The sequence below is a fragment of the Cupressus sempervirens genome, chromosome 9 (genome assembly GCF_028749045.1).
Source record: "Cupressus sempervirens isolate cs-2001-9-10 chromosome 9, ASM2874904v1, whole genome shotgun sequence".
NCBI lineage: Eukaryota > Viridiplantae > Streptophyta > Pinopsida > Cupressales > Cupressaceae > Cupressus > Cupressus sempervirens.
Genome location: NC_143126.1, coordinates 371706927 through 371728397, shown reverse-complemented (window position 1 = coordinate 371728397; position 21471 = coordinate 371706927). Strand labels below are relative to the sequence as shown.

The 21471-nt window shown below is 35.0% G+C and overlaps 1 protein-coding gene across 3 annotated transcripts in view; it reads left to right on the top strand.

Annotated features, from left to right (window-relative positions):
• The window catches only part of LOC149538838 (Profilin family protein), a 42686-nt gene extending 21255 nt beyond the window's left edge, over positions 1-21431 (top strand). Inside the window, exons 3-6 of one of the 3 annotated variants that reach the window (XM_089800167.1) lie at positions 20049-20158; positions 20525-20590; positions 20711-20773; positions 20915-21431. In XM_089800167.1, the coding sequence (XP_089656293.1) occupies positions 20049-20158; positions 20525-20590; positions 20711-20773; positions 20915-20970 (295 nt within the window). In that variant the 3' untranslated portion in view covers positions 20971-21431. Of the gene's footprint in view, positions 1-20048; positions 20159-20524; positions 20640-20710; positions 20774-20914 lie in introns of all 3 variants that reach the window. The other 2 variants (XM_089800168.1, XM_089800166.1) reach the window with 2 other exon arrangements.
• The last annotated feature ends 40 nt before the right edge of the window (positions 21432-21471 follow it).

Here is a 21471-nt window from a genome sequence, read left to right as displayed (position 1 = left end):
ATATGGCTACAACTTTCATAACATGGTATATACAATGCATATATGCTTCTGGTATGGTCACTTATGTTTATGTGATGATCGACATATGTTTTGGTAGTGCAAAGTATAATTGGTGCAGTATAATAATTGTATAGGACAATTTGTGTGATCGGGCAATTTGGCCTAACAAATTGAATTGTTTGGACAATTTAATTGCCTAGGAATGTTGGGATGACATCCAAGATAGTAACCCTTGGATAGCAGGGTTCTACTTCTCTTATTAAAGTTTGTGCTACATGTTTTTTGAAGAGTTTTTAAAGCTGACATGATAAATTATTTGCAAGGGTATAAAGGAAAGATCTGTTTTGTATGCGAACGTAGGATGATGATGATATTATGATGGCAGTATGATATGTGCAAGCCTTGATGTTGGATCAGATTAGATGCAAGCTTCATTGAGGACTAATCAGACATTGTGATGTTATGTATAGTTCTGTAATTTTGTAATACTTTCATTATATTTGGACAGTGAGTCGAGAAGATGGATTTAGCCTTCATTCTCGAGCAAGTGTGCTCTCTTTTGTTCTCAACTCTTAACAAGGTTTTAGACCTTTTAACAAGGTCTAGTCCTTTAACGAAGACAAGCACTAAATGCTTTGTAACGACTCCTAACAAGGTCAGACCTCTTAACAAAGATTTTCAGATTAGTGCATCATTTTGTGGGTATCATGCCCATCAGTGTTTCCTCGGGAACAAATCATAGTGTTATGAGTTCTCTTTTGATGTATAATTTACCTTTAGGCATTGTGCTTTACCGATGTTTATGGTTAATTTATGAAGTATTAAATTGGTTTGAAAGTGCTGCAACACTGATTCAGCTACCCTCTTGTTAGTGTTGCTTGATCCTAACAGTATCTCCATGGATGTGCCTCTTGAAAGTGTGGGGTAAGTGTTGTATCTATGTGGTTGTTGATATGCTGATTCAGTATGTCCATTTTCATGTCATTTTTGTAGAGCACAAGGTTCTACAAGTTGTTGATCAGTTCTTTAGGGAGATTTTTAGATTCCATGGGCTGTCGAGGAGCATCGTAAGTGATAGAGGCAGTAGGATTATCATCTTGTTTTTAGCAAGAGCTCTTTTGTTTGATAGACATGGAATTGCCCCCAATCACTAGATATCATCTTCAAATTGATGGACAATGGAAATCGCGAATAACTGGATAGAAGGTTACTTCAGAAATTATGTTATGGAGTAGCAAACAGCATGAGTCAAATGGTTGGACCCTGGGAAATATTGCTATATTTCCACCCATTACTTGTTAATAGATATGATTCCTTTTAGGGCAATTTATGGGTATGATGCTATTTCTTTCATGGATTTGATTTTTTCAGATAGTAGAGTATCGAGGGCTAATGATTTGATTCAACAAAGCTTGGATATTGTGAAAGCACTCAAAGAAAACCTACAACAGTCCCACAACCAGAAAAAGTTGTATGTTGATTGTCACCAAAATGAGATGGTATATGAGATGAGAGACATGGTATTTTTTGAGATAGCAGCCCTACATATAGTCTTCACTGAAAAAAAGTGTTGGGAAGTTAAAGCCTTGATTTTATGAACTGTATAAGATCATATGGAAGATTAGCAAGGTTGTAAATGAGCTGGAACTCCTTGAGAACTATAGTTTTCATAACATTTTTCACGTGTCATGCGTGAAGAAGGCTCTTGGATAGAAGGTCACCCCTTCATTAGAGTTGCCACCACTTGATGATTAGGGGAAGCTGATCCAAGAATTTGAAGTAATCATGGATATGAGGGAGAAAGTTGAGAAACAAGGTTATTCTGAATATTTGGTGAAGTGGAAAAATCTACTTGAGGATGCCACTTGGGAAGTGTTGATGTGAGTTTTGTTCCACTGCAACATGCAGAATAGTATTCCAAGATAAAACACCAAATCTCCAACTCTCTCTTGAATAAGGATGCTCATATACTGTCATTCCTGTATTACACCTAATTCCTACATAGTGGCACATTCTGATGTTGGTGCGCGGATATCATAATTGGCTGCTTAGTTGAAGTACTCGTGTCCATATTTTCTACACATGCTCATGGTGGCAATTAGTGAATAACACACATCTTGCTCAGAGTGAACCAACGGCATGTTATTGTTAGGTCCAACTGGAGGTCAGGATACACAGAGAATTTGAAAACAAAAAAATATTGGGAATGATTGCTCCTTGTCGTCACTGTGACTGCAAAAAGTGTTTGAGGATGATAATCTTAAGAGCAAGGTTGGATGTAGCCCTGATTAGAAGGTGTGTGTTCTTTACAAAACTCACCATCGGATTAATTGTGTTTGAGATTTGGAATTGAAGTGGTCAGCAATAACAGTTATTCTGGGAGTAGAACATAATCTCAGGTGAGTTGATTAAAAGCTATGTTCCCCGGGGATGCGTCCCCCCCAAAAAAACCAGTGTTTCGGGGACGGGGACGTACCCGTCCCGGAAACTTCATTGGGGACTTGCATCCGTCCCCAATTTTTTAACACACAAAAAATTAAAAAAAACTAAAAAAAATGTCACTTTTGCCGTCCCCATTTGCCGTCCCCCGCCGTCCCCAAAATTGGCCCAAAAAAATGCCGTCCCGGAAACCCGTCCAGCTGTCCCCTGCTGTCCCTGTCCTGGAAACTCGGGGGAACATAGATTAAAAGCCTATGGTTATCAAAAGGACCAGGTGAGTCATGTTGTTGCCATCAAGTTGAGAAAGATTGTATACTTAGAGGCACAAGCAACCATCTATTTTTGCAAGTGAGAAGAGCTTACAAAAAACTTGTATAGTTAATTTGTTTATGATTTCGTGTTCAGCTTCACACTACAGTTCGGATGAAGTTAGGCTAAGTCACAAGGTTCAAATTCGAATTCAAGTTCGTCGATCATAAAATTCGGATGGAATTCGGCAAGGGTAAAAATTCAGAAAAAAATTCGACATTAAATTGAACTTATATAAATTTATGTATTTTTAAATATAAGTAATATATCCCCAAAATTGTCAAAATAGTTTGAATTGCTAAACAATTAAACTAAATAACTTAATATTATTTTGAAATAAAATAATCACATTGTACAATATTATATCAAATATAATAAAATTCGGATGAAGTTTGGAAAGGGTAAAAATTCGCTGAAATTCGAACTTCATGGATGAAATTCGGTGTATCCTATGACTTAGAAGTTAGGTGTAATTACATCTTCCCAGGCTCAATTGAAGGAAGAAGGTAATATCTTCCTTGTGAGGAACCGAATCTGTCATTGGGCCAAAATGTGAAGGCTGCTGGGTAAGGAGATATGTTTGCTGACGCTTGAAAATAGTAATACTCAAGGACCTTGGGTTGACTACATATTGCAACTAGTTGTTGCACAGAGGAGACTCCAGGTGCTATAATTTTGATTTTCCTGATAAACATATGTTATCATTGTGCTCATCTACTATAGTGAAAAGGATTCTTTGGTGCGTTGAGTTTGTTAGTCGCTTGTTTGGAACAATATTATGTAGAAGTGTGCTAATGCATGTGGACTTTTGAAGAATTGGCTGGAAAGAACTATATCATTTGAAAATACTGTGACTATGTTACTGGTTTGATAAATATAAATTCTTGTAAGTTTTCATGAACTTTTCCAATGTTCAGAATTCTTGTAATGGACCAGTTTTTCTTTTCTCGGAAATAGATAATTTTTATTAACCTTAAAAGGAAATTACATCAAAAGATGAGTTCTGGGGCCAGCGGCCATAGACATGTCATCTCCCAAATCCAGCCATTAACAACCACAACATTACAGTATAAGCAAACTCATGAACGATGACACTACAAACTGACCATGTACAATCATGCCTTGAGTCGAAGGGCATGCCCACTACAGTGTAGACCATCTCAGGCAGAACCAGACTTTTAGAAACAAAAAGAAACCCTCCCAATCACCCTAAACTTCATTATATTTCTTGTGTGCATGTAAACGTAGAATTGGCATCCAGCCACACCACCAGACTATAGGGGATTTAACATTTTTCAAACAAAAAACTATTAGACACAATGAACATTTATGCACAAAAAACGGAAGTCAACGTCAGAAAAAGTAGTTGAACAGAAAGAACTTAATGGAGGTGTTGTGGCACCATTCCTTGGATCCTTTCACGCAACAAAGCATTGATCCTAGCTTCAGAAACATCCTTTGCATTGCCATAAACATCTCTTTTCTTGAAGCTAAGCTTCATCCTTCTCCATCCATCTTGACTTAGCCTTCATTGCTGCGATGTCCTCATTCAGAATTTGAATCATAACTACCAGTTTCAGTATGTACCACCCTTCCTAGCCACATGAAACCATTTGTTTCCAAATTTTTCTTCAAACTGCCACACAAGTTGTACATACTATTTAATTTTCTGGTATCTAGATCTTTTAATTGCTTTTTCATTTAAGCTAACTTTAGGTGCTCTATTTCAACTAGACTTTACTATTCTAACTTTAGTTAAGTCGTAGTTGAGCTCAATTTAACTCCGACTTTGCCTTTCTTTAGTTCTAGATTTAGGATTAGGGCATCTCTTGCTTTGTATAAAACAAGTCAGTCTTTTATTGTAACTGTATCCCAATTCATTACTATACAAACAATACAAAATTCTATGGTTGTTATAGGGCACATTATCTTTGCTTAATCTCTTTTATGTGATAGTTGTTTTGCATGCAGATGATTTTTGGCACCTGTGGTTGTTTGATCAACTCCTTCACTTTTTGTGTTGAGGGTTCTGCTCTCTTGTGCTCCTATGGTTTCTTTGCTTCTTTTGTGGCTTTTTTGGCTCAGTGGTTGTTGGTGATTTGAGCACTTCGCTTCTGGCTTTTTGCAATTGGTTTTGTTGGGTACGGTAGTCTTTATCTCTTTGTGTTCTTGGTCTAAACTTGATTGCCTCGACCTTTTTTAGGCCAGGTTTAAAGTGGCGTTTTTCATTAAGGACCTCTTCTATGATGTTGGAAGAGAATTTGTTCTTGATGGTTGTTGATAGGGCCCTTGTTTTCTCTCTTCTATTTTTTTGCCAAGGGTCATTTTAGTTTCCACCCTATACCTTTCTCTCAGGTCTCCTATTGAGTTGGCGATTTCTCTTATGGAGGTGGAGACATTCTTGGTGAATTGGTGTGAGTGTTTGTATCTTCAATTGGTGGTATCCTTGCCTATTCGTACTTTTGAGATGGGTGCTTCTTCTATTAAGGTGGAGCAGGCTTGTATAAGAGAGGCGGTGTGCTGTTTTAAGGGGGCTGGTACTGCCCCTTTTTTGAGTTTTGGCTGTTTGGTTGCTGATGCTGATTTAGTTGGCTTTTCTCTCTCTCTCTCTCTCTCCCTCTCTCCTGTTGAGGTGGAGACTTTGGATGGAGAAGGGAGCTTGTGGTTCTTCTGGAAGGTTATGGGAGTCTTTTTAAAACACATGGATCAGGTTATGGGAGCCTTTCAAAACCCTTTGGATTAGATGCGTCAGCCTATTAGGCTAGCAGCTTGTGTTTCTCTTGATTTACATTTTGTAGGCTGCTTCTTTAGCTGTTAGATTGGGCTGCTGTATGTATGTCATCTATCTATTGCAGCTGGTTTTATGTTTTCGCTAACATCCTAGTTATCTTAACAGAAAACTATGCCTTCACGTTTAAGCTAGTTGTATAGTTCTCAGCTATTGTAAGATTAAACTAGTTTGATTCCAAATTGATCTGCAAAATTGGTGAAAGAGTTGATTCTTTGATCAAAACATTTTTTGATATCATTAAGTTTGGCAACTTTATTATACTGTCTGCCGACAATGCTGAAACCTTCAGGCCTTTCAAAACATAGGAAATTGTTGGTTTTGAAGCAGCAATTAAGCCAGACAATACTTTCAAAAGCTCAATGAAATCTGAAGGTTATGAACTAAATCATGACCCAGAATCGTGTGTAGCTGTCTTGAAGTTAAGAAAGTTCTGTATGGACAGAAAATTCCACATCGAACTTGTTAAATGTGTGCAGCTCTGAAGAGTCATTTGGGGATTGTGTATAAACAAGGAGGAAGGATTACACAGCTGCCCAACCTGACTTCAAAAATGATAAATGGGTCAAACCAAAACCATTCTTCCACCAAGCAAGCCTTTCATAATAGAGATGGACCCGCTCATCAAAATAAAAGCAATCAGCAGAGACAATGGGCTTGGGTAAAATAATAGTAAATTTATACAATAGATGTTATTCCACAGATGGTAGCTTGCTACTATATGCTTCAGCCAAACACTTAGGTAAAAACACTAAGTGCTCTCTCTTGTGCTGTCAAGGCCATATCCAAATTTCACCACAAAACATATTCCAACATCCAAACAGGCCACTATCCAGTGGCATACTAAATAATCATTTACATAAAAAAAGAATGAGTTTACTGCAAGCAATCCAAGATCCTTTCTCAAATTCTCAGGGAAATCCATTGTTAGAACTTGCAGAAATTCATAGTTGCAATTTGAAGACAGCCAAAAGTTTCTTCATCACAATGACAAGCAATTTGGAAAGCTAGCAATTCAATAGATTTTCACCCCATTGGTTTCCAAAACCGCAGATTGGAAATCCAAGAGCCCGCCACTTCGATAGGATCTCACAATCAGTTCTAGCCAACGAACGAGAATCACCTTGATTCCCCTGCACATTAGGCTCTGCTGCACCTAGGCGGGTAGACCTTCTCCTAGAACTTGATCACTTGGTTTAGAGCTTTTCTACAACGAATTTAAGCTTTGGAGAGTTCATCAGTTGGCGAAGTCCTTGAACTCAATTAAAATGAAATTGAATGATGATTGTTTGAATTGAATGTTTTGTATAATGTTTGTCAATAATGGATTTGATGCTTGTAAGAAAGAAGTTATAGATTTTCTAACTTCAATAATAAAAAGACTAGTGCCTCTGCTCATTCGGGCAATAGAGTAAACTTCAGTGAAGATTTTCACATACAACTTTATAAAATTCTATGCACTTATATTGTCAACAATTAAATAATCAAGATGGGACAGATCAAATATATATGCAATCTTAAATTAGTCTAGATTGAACTTCAACTCCTCTGGTAGGGAGACAAACTGGACAAAGATACGGAAACAATTCGATATTTCACTATATCTATGATGATCACATTTAAGATGCTAAATGACTGTATCCACTTATCTTATATTTAAATTGTATACAAAATTTAAAAAATGATTACGAATCATCTGCAGTTTAATTCTCCATGCCTTTAAAAATAAACAAACGACTTTTTATTTTTATTATTAACATAAAATAATTGAAATCATATTACAAAGTCATATTAAGACGCACTTTCCTTCTGTACAAATAAATATATTACATCTAAAATACTTCTTTGTAGAATGCTTTTTCAAATGTGTTTTTTTTTTTTTAATGGGACTCCTATTTATAACATGGATATAAACAATGCGTCTTTTCATCTTTGTATCGCCTTGTAATAAAACAACTCTTCAAATTGTAATTGTACCGCTTCAGACCTTGCTACAACATAATTATCATTTGTTAATACAAATTCACACTTGTCTATTATCGGGCATGCTGACAAACTATTCAAAAAATGCCCCTTTTGTTTATCGCAGGGTGCAATATGAACATTTAATTTGCCATGGAAACATGAGGTAATAGATACGCGTAGTTCATATTCCCTGATATGTCCGCTACTATCCACCAATATTATCACATCGCTAACTGCTCTCTACAAGAAAGGACAAGAAAACTCTAACCATTATATCAGGATGACCCTTGAAATACTTATTTGGACCCATGTCAGATATTCATTGAAGAGAACAAAGCAATTGTTTTCTTATATCTGTTGTCTCTCCATTTACTTGTCAGACCCAACAACAGAGTGAGGCAGTTTGAAAGTCCAGTGGACGAGAGACCATAGACGGAGGGCAAAATATCTCTTCCTCATCATCGTGTGGCAACTGATTTGTATCATTCTTACTTCCTTACTTGATTCGTATTTGTCTCCATTAGGCATTGAATTTCTCCATCATATATAACTAATATGTTCACCACCAATTCGCTGCTTATTGGGCATATTTGATTGTTTGAACGTTCCACAAATTCATCACTGCATTCACATAGTTCAATTTTGGCGGCATCATTTCCTGTTCATCAGAGATTGCTGGGTGCATAGCTTCACTTATGACATGGAGTCTCATGACTTCTTTCTTTTCTGTGTGTTCTGCTTCTATTCGAACGACTGTTCATACTAAATATATTGCTTGATTGATATGGCAAATAAATCGTCTTCCATAAAAACTTCACGCCTCTTAATGTCTCTGGAAATCTTCATGTTATCGGGCCCTCATATTATTTCTAGGTCTATGATATGGCATGAATCGGTTTGGACATTAGATGCCCCAGTGTAAAGTGTCCTGGCAGAGATTTGCTTGTTCCTTCTTTTAATGCAGACATCGTTTATTATTGTTTGAAGCTGCTCCCGATACCTGCATACTTCCAGCGCTTAAATACCACAACGGTCTAATGGTCCAGTCTTCTCGAATATATCTGATCAATAACCTGTCATTGTTTACCATGGATATATTCTTCTTCCTGTAGAAATTCACTTAGGCTTCTCTGGATCGCCTCTGTTATTGGTGCCAGATTTGAAACTCATGAAATATGGGACCATACACAATGCCATCAAAATAAGCTTGGAAATATCAAACTTCCATCATCATTAGCTCCTTGATGATCAACATAACGAGAAGCCACAATCATCACCATCTGTCTCCGTTGATATAATGCCTTTGGTAATGTACATATCTGTCATTTTTATGTATATGTTGTTAATTCAAACTTGCTAGCTTCAAACTCCGCATCATTGACCCAAATGTATCCATCGTACAGTGTTAGTTATTGCCCAGTCTGAATCTGCATCATAATAGTAAAATGGTCTACACCACTGATATATTTTCTAACAAATCTCTTATAAAGTCCAACACCAAATATATGACAGGATAGCACATAAAATGATTTCATTAATTTAATAATATCTCTACTTGTTTACCCTTATTGAATTGGCTTCCAATATTTGCCAAAGTTCACTCTTTGCGTGAGAATCTAATACTCTCAGACTTCTAAATCTCTGCAATCTTCATTATTAGTTTAAATGAAGAATTTGGATCCATGGTCTCTCCTTCTATTGGTATGGCTGTACACGTCTCACATTCCCTTGGAGTCATGTTACATTCAGAGCGATATATGCTATCATTTTGGTGCTGGAGTGCTCAGGAAACATATACTTCTTTTAATATAATTTTGTTGTTGTATATGAATTTTAAAAAAATCTGTGTTCTGCTTTCTAAACCGGGTAAGCCAAGCTTTATTTTTTGATCCAACCGACTAGGCCGCAAGAACATCACCGTCCATTAATGACACTCTGTATCAATATATCTTATTGAATTTGAAAACCTCAAAGCCCAACTTGGCATCACAAACAATGTCTTTAAGTCTCAAACATTAGCTCTCAAATGGAGATCCTTAATTCACAAAAAATTGGGCTCCATCACATCCTTTGATCGCAATCTCAAAATAGAAAAGCTTCAACAAAACATAAGTATGATGTGATCAATTCAAGCAAACTTCTGTATATTTATTCATATGACTGAATTTATAATCCAGCCGTGGTCTGCAAACTCCTGAAATTTACATAAGGCTGAGAGCATCACATATAACCAAACTTACATAGTGCTGGAACACGAAGCTCTTCAAATTTTAACAATGAAATTAATCGATCATGCAACATTCAAAGCAAAAGTAATTGAACCCAAAATCACAATAGAACTGATAAAGCCTTTAACATAAGTCTTTTAAGTCTATAAAAGTTTAATTGAAACCAGCAGTCACGGTTAAAGTAAAATGTCAATCAACACCTACTACTTCTCTTTCTTCATTATCAGATCAACTATAGAAGTTATGACTGTCAAGGTGATGCTCTAATTAGTCCTCACATTTCACAAACTCATACAGAATTCTCACAATCTCAAGGAATACCACATTGCCTCCATTATGAACTTCAACCTTGATTTTCTTTATGGTATGAGCAATGATAGGTGGGACTAAAGAGAGGGAGCATGTTTTAGAGTATGAGGAGATATGCCCTTGGGTGCTACTGGTAGTTGGAGTAAAATCACATCCTCAAGATAGTGAGGCAACTCTATTGAAAATCAAAATCCTATCTATGGTTATGCACTTTACAAGCAAGACATTTGGATTTTTGGAGGGTCTTCCAAAATTTGAAAAAAAAAGAAAGATTTTACTATAGAGAAATGTAATATGATCACGAATTTAATCAAATAGAATGCAGAGCTAGATTAACTTAATGCATAGTTTAATCCCAAAAATGGGGACTAGTGATCTCAATTGCAGGCTATAAGGAAAATATTAGGAAGACGAACCAAACACCTTTCAAAGGAAAAGTGGAATGAGAAAGAAATCTGATGCAAAGTTCATATCTTTAAATCTTTTTATTTTGCAAAATATAAGGCTCAAAGTCTCTTTTCTTTCTTATACAATCTATTTGCAAAATTGCCAGGAGACCTTTCCTTTATGCCTTTGCTTACAATCTGTAGAGAAATATTTCCCCTTTTCACTGACTGCACAACCGACTTACCCAGGGCCTTACGTAAATAAAAAATATATTAAAGCTGTCATATGAGTATGCAAGTAGGCTCAAAATTATAAAATTACAAAAACAAATAGAAGCATTAAATGTTACATCTCAGTTCAAATTGGACTTGTATTTGAGTTTACCAACTTTCATTAAAGAGCTTCTTGTTGACTTTCTTTACTTTTTGTGGTCATAGATTTTTTTATTGATAGGATTTGAAATTAGCAAACACCATTTTAACTGTTTCTTTATCAATATAATTAGAATATCTGTAGTAAACATTTTTGCCAATGTAAACATCCAGCATCCTAAGAGGCACTTTGTTGTATTTGTGAGATTTGTTCTACAATCTCGACATGATACTTTTAGCTTCATGAGCTTGTTGATTGATGTTGCATCAAATCTGGACTCTTTAAATGATTAATCTTTTATTACCTTTTCCAATTGTGCTCTAAATGATATCCACTGAATAGATTGACTCATGTTCAATGTTCATAAAATTTGTATGGAATACCTTCGATGAACTTACACATATTGTTCAACTTGTTTTGGCAGAGCATAAGCCTTCTTGAAATCGCCCTTTCTGCTTCTTTTCATTTTATGTGTAAATGGAGATCTCTTCCATCAAGAGTTTCTTCTGAGACAAGAATTCACATATTAACTTTGGCCATTTCTAAAATTTGCAGAAATCTTTTTCTAGTCCTTGCATTTCAACATCTAATTTATCTTCCAGATTCTTTATGGGCTTCAAATAATCTTGAATTTTATGGTATAGAATATTCAATAAAATTATAAAAAGTTCATGAATAACTCTAAACCTAAGTTGGCTGGTTCAGGTTCAAGTTTGAGTGCAGGCTCTAAAAGTTTTTTTTAATGGGGTTTGGGTTCATTAGTACAAAAACATGTTCAATTTATCAGTGTCAAATTCTTCCTATTGAGCAACTGCAAGCTAAGAAGTGAGAGCATCCAAGTCTGAATGCATTGCATACTCCAAATCTTCGTCTCCTCTTCTTTGTATTCTCTATACATGTGCAAGATGAGACGTAAGTTGGAATGCACATATACTAAGTTCCCTGCTCTTTTTGATTGCAACCTATTGCGCTTTACTGAGTGAATGAAAGATGTGTTCCAATTTCTTTTTAATGTAAATGAACTAGCAACCTATGAAGACAAGACAAAGTAATTTTTTTAAATAAAATTATTAATTTCATTAAAAAAATTACTAGCAACTCATGAAGACAAAGTGAACTAAAATCTTTTAAATAAAACCATTTTTTTATGGCAAAAGTGGTGTTGGTTATCAAAATCGCTAATTAGAAGCCTACGAGCCTTGCCCACTCGATGCTGGGTATCTAACCGATTTTGGCCAACTTGACAGATTAATCTAATCGATTCAAATCCTCTGCGCTTTTGGCTCAGCTAGACCAAGGGCTGTTCACCCAAATCCTGGATAGCAAAAACTTGAATCCAAGATGATTTACAGCGGATTACAACATAAAAAGTAAATTTCTCAACTGGCAAGTGTTCAAGGAAACCTTCTGGATTATGATTAATTGTTTTTTATTTTTCGGAACTATGATTACTTTATTAGAATTGTATGCTACTGAAAGGAAAATTTTAAAACGAAATACTACTACGAATAAGATTCAAACTCTTAAAAGGAAAGAAGCTAAAGAGTTGCTAGAATATGGGTTGAAAATCATGAGCAAAATAATGATCGGTGCCAAATTTTATTGGGTAGTAGAGTCAAATATATAGTTCTCACATACAACTTTATGATGCTGATTATATAATATTTGTAAATGATTCAATTATTACAATGTCTCAAATTGTTTCACCTCTTCACTTATTTAAATCAGTCTATAATGTTTTAACCATTTAATGGACAAAATAGATACAAATAAAGAAAGCATTAATATTTGCAATATTTGTATTCATCAGATTTAAATAGGAGTGAGCAATTTGATTCACTTATTGTAATAACGAATTATAAACAAACATATAATGAGACAATCACAAAGGACAAATCATATAAATTTTATCTCTAAAACAAATAAAACTCTTACTGATTTTATTGCTGGAAAGTTTGTATTGAAGACACTCAGATTGCTAATGCTCTATTCAACACAAAGATTTGCAATCTCCACATTGCTTTGTTCAAACTCCAAAAATCTCCCTTTGAAGAAATTTAATAATATGTATATCTCAGAAATATGCAGATAGTTTTATATAATATGGGCTGTTTTTTGTTTAAATTTTACATTCTCCTATTTATACACAACGAAAAGGCACACTGTCTTTCCCAAAACAATGCATCTTTTCATAACAAATAACCAACCCATAACTCCCTCAATTTTTTGCACAAAGATAAACTTAAATCGGGCATGAATTAAGTTATATAAGACAAACGAAGGCTCCTATCATTCGAACTCTCCCTCTTCCATATAGATGTACACCTCACAAGCGTTGAACCCGACGCAACCTAGAATATATCAGTCTGGGAATAACTTGACAGCGCTTAATCTTCTAAAACCAATATCGTTAATGGCACAATTCTCCCGCTATCATGCATCCATAAACCTACTTCTCTGTAGACATTTCTTCATCACTCAGTCTTGATCTCTCATGCATAGAAACTCCAACCGCTCTCTTATTTTTTCTGCGTATTGTGTGATCACGTCTTCAGGAGGGTCTATGGTGGGCTTCTGCGAGGATTGGATTCTTCTATTTCCATACGTATTTAAGTGACTGCAACTTCAGAGAACTTTACCGGGCTGATACATCATTGTCGCTCCTTCCATGGTTTGTAATATATTTACATGTCAGAGAACTTTCTGTGCGACACTAATAGGAGAAATGGCAGATGTAATGTTTGAGTTATTGGTTCGATGCCTGTAGGATATATTCACCAATATAATTATATCCTCTACATGTTTATATGGTGGTGCACAGATAATTCCTCCGCAGTTTCCACATATTACTGTGTGTTCCTTCATTTAATGCAGACATCGTTTATTATTGTTTGAAACTGCTCCGGATACCTGCATACTTCCTGTTCGTATGCCCAAAAACCTGCAACAAACACAACATACATTAGAAAATTTATTTACTAAAATTTGCTAATACTGACTTTTACAGATGGAAAGTGATTTTTCGACAGCTTCTTGGATATAATACAGTCTTTCCTTACCGCCGACACATCAATCCTTCTTTATCTGTACTTTGAGAGAAAGGAAACGGAAACCAATGTTGTTTAATATTGCTGCATAACATGAATGGAAAACTTGGTCTCGCAATCACAATTTTGCTGCTACTCCGCATAGATATTCTAGTTTAGTTGCTCGACTTCTGTGATACAATCACTTCCATAAATACATATCTACTAAAAACACAATTATGTTTGGAGTCTCTGTCTCGTTTATATAATCACAGAAAGGAGGGATCGATATGTCTTCCTTTCTTTGACATTTGCTCTATAATTTCTTTGGATATATATATATATATATATATATATATATATATATATATATTGCATCTGCACCATAATTATGTCTCTCCATATATTATCGCTCTGTGAGATTATTGCTGCACTTAATGAGTGATATATGGGGCATCGTATTCAACTCAACTCCACTCCTGCGATATTGCATTGCTGGCAGAGACTTACTCTTAGATTTGCGATGAGAAAAGGCATTTGCTACATTATCCCAATACAACATTTTATGTCCAAGACTGAAGGATATTTAAAACTGTTTTACAAATATGCTTTCAGACTCATGCTTGTTTTAGGACACCACTGGCAGATCAGGAAACACATCGTGTAGAAAATACTTCGCATAGTATATCTCGAGATTACTTGTCTTTCAAGTTTGCACCAATCAAGAATAATCAATATGCTTAGCACATATGCAAGAAATTTGAAAACTGGAACAACTGGCAGTGATCCTGTCTGATCAGACAATTTAAAAAAATGCTCAATCCCACTTCAATATCTGAACCCTCTTGATAGCTGCTCTTGAGACCTACTGCACTCCTTAAGTCAAAAAGGAAACTAAGAAATTTTGGCTCCATCAAGTGGTAAGCCACTAATATATTTTATTAATAATAATAACTGGTTCAAGAGCTCATGGAGGAAAGAACCAGTGAAGAGAACTCCCAATCTTTGCCAAATACAAAAATGGAGATTCAAAATGTACCAACCTAACTAAAGATCAAGGTTTATAAATGGCCCTACAATTATAATACAGCTCTAATTATACTATTTAAAATAATTACCATCATTAATGACTATATAAGGGCGGACAATGCCATCTTCAGTTGAGGACCCATAGTTTACAAAAACTGAGATACCTCAAAGGTGAACAAAATTACATAACAAAAAGCCATATATTATATTAATAAGACATTATTATTATATTAGTGATATATATTATTATATTAATATTCTAATTCTATTGGTTTATTTATTATTTAATTATATGCTATATTTCAATCTTATTCTATATAGGGGACATCGTAGTCCACCCTTCCCAAAATTGCTCATTCTCTAGCAATTAGATCTCCGATGTGAGTGGTGTCTTAGTGTGTTGATATCCTATCCAGTGGCTCCTGAAAAAGGTAATTTCAACTCGAGGTTAGAACTGAATTACATTTAAAAAAAAAAAAATCATCAACTTGCAAATAGCATATCATTTAATTTAAGAACAATTCAAAGAAGTAAAACTTATCTTGATTTATTATAGCTTTTTCCTTCCCTTTAGATATGTGTTGCTCGATTCTTATGAATAAGCTTATGAGATGTAAAATCTCAAGAATGCCCTATACCAAGAATGGTGACATTCTCCCAGAACGCCCTCTACCAAGAATGACAACGCTCACAAAGAACGTCCTCTGCCCAAAATGGCGATGCTCACTGAGAACGCCCTATACCAAGCATGGTGATGCTCACTAAGAATGTCCTCTGCCAAGCATGGAAACACTCACTAAGAACACCCTCTACCAAGCATGGAAATGCTCACTAAGAACGCCCTTTGCCCAGAATGGCGACGCTCACGAAGAATGCCCTCTGCGAAGCATGGTGACACTCACTAAGAATGTCATCTACCAAGCATGGCGATGCTCACTAAGAACACCCTCTGCCAAGAATGGCGACGCTCACTAAGAACGCCCTCTGCCAAGCTTGTTGACACTCACTAAGAAGGCCCTCTATCGTGAATTCCTACACTCACCAAGAACACTCTCTGCCAAGAATAATGACGCTTACCAAGAGCACCCTCTACCAAGCATGGCGATGTTCACTAAGAACACCCTCTATGGTGGACATCCAAAGGAACATCCTCTGTGGCCGACATTCAAGAATGCTCTCTATGGCCAACATTCATGAAGAATACCTTTTGTGGACGACATTCATTACGAATGTCCTCTATGATTGATATTCACTAGGAATGCCCTCTACAAAAATATATCTTGGATCTCTAGATTCCCTTTAGGAATCTTGACATTCATCACCAATGCCCTCTTTCAAATCTAGTACATATACTTGTCAATTAAATCTCATACTTATTTATATCTCATCTTCCTTGAATGATCTCAATATATTCCTTGTGCTTTCATTTTTTAGTATTGCTTTTAATAGATATTGCCACAATAATATGTATTTTCTATTTTTGAATCAAGACTTGTCAAACCTTAGTACTGATTTGTGGTTTGATGTCCTTTCTCTTGTGACTAAATGAGGGGTATTCCTTTAAATTCTTTCTTATTTCATGATTTCCTCTTATCTTTTAACTCCGCAGGATGGCAGGATCATGCTCTGATACTATTGTAATGTCCCCAATTGGTGGGGTCAAGAATACAAGAAACTTGTATCTTATTCTATCTTTTTGCTTTGTCAAATAGTTGACTTGCTTTGGTTATATTCACACTTGAGCCTATTTACAATAGAGGTGATTGTTGAACAACTTTTACATTGATAAAGAAGGTTAGGATTTAATCAATGATATTACCACATACTCAAGCCTGACATTGAATTCTAGGAGATATCCTTTAAGCACTCGCCCGATAATAAGTTTTTACAAAAATGTGAAATTGTTATTCTTGAGTGATGTTGTGATCCAACCAAATTTATAAGAGTGTTGATTGTTCTTTTTTATTGTGCTTTTTAAATTCATCCGTTATCTTCCTTGCTAATTTTCTTTCCAAATGATGATTGAATCTCTAAGTTGTGTTCCCTCCAATAAGGATGTCTAATATATTTGATAGATATTATTTCTGTTGACTGTACTCCAGGTGCTATATCGCTTTTGCTCCCCGATGTCTAGGATATGTTAATATGTCGATTATTATTTTGACTCTATCGAATACCCACCTTAGGGATTTGATGCCCCTTGTTTGACTTTGTTGATTGTTCTTATTGATTGAACTTCAGTCACAATATCCGATTATCTACTTATCTCATGATTGCAGATTTGTATATTGTTCATTGCTTTAATTAGTATAATTTTATCGTAGTTTGATCTTGGAAGTATAAAGGATTGCTGGTTGTATCAAATCCTTTTTTAATGAGGATTGAGGAAAAAACAATTAAAAATCTTTTTTGTATGGTTCTGATATTTATATATCAATCCATAGTTCTGTTTGTATATTCTTTATTACACACTCGTCTCTCTATTGTATAATTCATTTATTTCTCTCAACTAGTGACTACTTCACTGAATGTAGAATGCAATAGGATATTCTTTGGGCTATTTAACTCCTTGCAGATATACACTTTACGATTGCTGTTTTTCCATTATCTATTACTTATTGGAAACAACATGCTCTAGTCATCATTTATTTTCATTCAACAAGAACATCATTTCCTTAAACAATAATATTACTCCCTTCTTATTCGATGATTATTTTTCTCAGCATAACTATTCTCTGTTGTACTGTGATTTGTTTTTTCCCTCTTACAAACATGTTCCCTCGCATGATATGTGATGTGAAGGCATCACAGACCAACTCTCGAACCAAAGTCCCATTTAATAGGCAAGCACACTGCTGATTCTATTGACATAAGTTTGAGCATGTAATGAATGCAAAAATTCATAAGAGGATAGTAAGCTCCCTTTGTTTTCAGTTACGCTCCAATAAGCATATTACTCATGATCCACACTTGTGTGTATTTATTCACCTCGTAGAAATGATGCTCCTTCTGTTATCTATCCCTCCACAGAGCCCGTGTATGAGTTTGTACATTTTCCCCGTGGTTGCAGATTCTTCCTTAAGCTGCCAACTTCAATCTCTGTAACTTCTGATGTCTTTATTTTTCTGTAATATCCTCTTCTATATTGGCTGCCTTAATATTACTAATTATTTCATTCACCCTTTTATATTGATCATGAATCTATACTTTAGTATTAGTGTATAAGGATTTACCATCTGCCTCTCTCCCTTCAGTCATTGGTCTTGATTGTGTGTGTGTGTGTATATATATATATATATAAATGTTTCTTTTCCCAAGGTATTTTCTCCTCCTTTTGAATCAACGGGAGACTTGAAAGGATGTCTCATCCCATCATATCGTCTTATATTTGCTTTTTGATTATATTTTATTGATAATTTATACTATTATAACATAATCGTATGTTATATTATCATATTCGTAATGAGATGTCATATTAATAATTTATTATATATCTTGTTATTATATCATTATGTTATTATTATATTAATAAGACATTATTTTTTTATTAGTGATATATATTATTATATTAATATTTAATTTTATAGGTTTTATTATTATTTAATATGTGCTATCATTTAATCTTATTCTATACAGGGGACATCGCCTGCAGATGCAAGAAAATTTCTCATTGCTGTGATCTTCTCTCACTCTGTTCCTCTTTTTAGATGACTCTCATCTTGCTTCCTTTGGTTCCTTGGTTTTCATTTTGAACCATGCAATGGTTCTTTTGAGCACATGATGGATTCCTTCTTTATTTGAGTCTTGCTCTTTCACTGATCTATTAATCCTTGAATCAAATCAATACAAACTGTGTTGCTCGTCATATATAGGGTCTATGGTGTTGCTATCATATGAATAGTGATATTCATTAGGTATTGCTATTCCAAAGGCCTTTATCCAAAAGGTTGTTAATCTAGAATAATATCTTGTGCAAATTTAAAGTTTGTCATCACAGCATGCACAATGTTTTTAAGGCTTGATTTATGGGCACAAGATGGTCCTATCCATTCTCCATAAGATGGTGACACAAAGGCTAGGGGATGAATAAAGTGTTTCTAAAAGTTAATTTTTATGAGCTCAAAGGGAGTCAAACTATTAGAGATGACTTTATATCGTTTTAAAAGGGTTGAATGGAATTAAATTCAAGTTCAAATGGTGTTGTCCTAATGCTTCCCTCTTTTTTGAAATATAAGTTTCTGCTCTCATTTGCATATATTGGATTTGACAACTTAAGGAAATACTGCTGGAATGAGCTCTGAGAGTTCTTGTGCTGGTTGAGGAGAGGCTTCCTTGTGCATTATTTTCAGAGATATTGGAAAACATAGTTGTGCTCATAACTGAGTGGGAGTGAGATATATCTTTCTGGGTATTGATTCATTGTCTTCCTCGTAGTGGGGCATTACATTTTGATATGTCATTTGCAGATTTTGAAGGCAGCTTAATTTTTCTGGACAAATCGCTCCTCTAGTCTAGGTGCCATACCTCTCTTGGAATTTTAAATCTGTATTTGGTTGGTTTTTTGTTCCGAGTCATTTGGAGTTCTGGAGAAACTTGTGTTCATTTGAAGGTCTGCAATAATTTACTTTTTGGCTTTGTAATCAGGTCTGCAAATTTGTTCTACGAGTCTGATTCCAGTTTACTGCTTTAATGCTTACTGATTTTGTAATGTTGATGACTATGGTTTAATGCAAATGAATTGTCTACTTTCTTCCAATGCAATATATATTCATTGCATGCTTCAAACATGGCAATTGAACCTTGAAAGACAAACACTTTTTGCATCTCCCTTTTCTTTTAAAAAACATAACAAAAAATAAATCAGGGGTGAACATTTCAAATCCAATTTTTCAAAGAAACTTGCTATATTCTAAAAAATGTTATGAAAAACAAATATTTTATTCATCCCAAATAAAATTTAAAAGGAAAAAAAACAAAATTAGGGACGGACATTTAAAAATTAAATTTTCAAAGAAACTTCCTTTATTCCTGAAAATGTGATGGAAAAACAATATTTTATTTATTCCAAATAAATTCTAAATCCATGAAATCTAAATGAGCTAGAAGACTTTATTTGAGATAATTTTTAGAGTGGTAAGAATTTCAAACATGTTCAGTGCATTTTGTACATCTGAAAAAAGGTTGTGTTTTTGGCAGAGTGCGACAGAAGGGGATAAAGCTGACACCCATAGACGTACGACCACTTATTGATAGTGTTAAGCAGACCAACTTACAATCTGATTTTTTCTTTATTGGCGTAAGTAAATGTGAGTATCTGTCTATCAATTTCCCATTTCTTGATGGTTATTATGCCTCTCACTGAACCTGGTTGTATATTCTATATTTCAGTTGCAAGGGATTGACAGAGTATTTACTATTTTCCTCAATCCTGTGAATAGGTCAATGTAGTTATGTTTCCTAGATCTCAGTCTGAGTATTGAGTGGCTTGTTTTTCCTTGTGAAGCATGCATTCCATAGCTAGTTCTGTAAGGAAGAACTAGATAGAGTACTAGCAAACACAAGGCATGCTTCAGTAGATTAGATGTAGGCATTTTTATCTAATAATGTATCATGAGTAGTTGTCATGGATATGAAATTGCCTGATGGTATTTATGTCATTGTGAGGGTTCCAGATATGGTGACATCGATTCATGATCACTGGTATTGTGCAAGATGTATAAACACAACAAATCCTACAGGTGAAGGTGCAATTATTGTGCAGACTGCAGCTTTCATTTTGGTAACAATGTATGGCTGCAACTTGAGTGGAGATTTATCTTTCTGACTCACTTTGTTCTGTGGGAAATGTCCATTGTTAGATATGAATGTTGCTGTTGGTATAATTCATCATGGATCACTAGAATTGGAGGATTTTGAAAAAGGTTCCTTGTGACTTTTGGGGAATTGATATCTTGCCTGAAAATGATTGCATTTTACAGTTATAAAGAGCTCATGATACTTGTCATCTTCATTATTCAATGAATCTATTTGATCTTCCATCTTTTTAATCTGTTTCCCTGCAGTTATGAAGGTTCCATTGGTGCAGCATCTGAGGCAATGGCAGCAACCGATTATTTAATGGACCAGTTAAGCAGTCGGAATTTGTAGGTTGAGACTATCAATGAAAGATAATGAGAAGCTGTGCAGATTGAAGTAAAGGAAAGGTTATTAGAAGGGTTGTAATCTTTTTTAAAAGCAGGCATCACAGTTCTCATATATTTTTCTTGTATTGAGATCTTAAGAGGTGGTGCATTTTGAGATGGTGAGATTGTGGAACAAACATTTCTTAGAATCCATCTGTGATTTTGATTCTTGAGAAAATAGTATTGTCCTGTGATTAGATGTTTCATTATCAGAAGACAAGTTGTTTTATTGAATCAGCAAGTGGTAAAACTTTACCAACACCAATGAGTTAGCTACACCCTCTGAAGTCTAATTTATTTTTCTTATTGTCAGCTATCCTTTCTGAACTTCGTATTGTAAAATCAAATGATTGGCATTTAAACACTGCTGAAATTTGAATGCTCTATCTTGATGGTATCTGTTTATCTAAAATAGCGTCCAGGCTGTTTTCATCCAA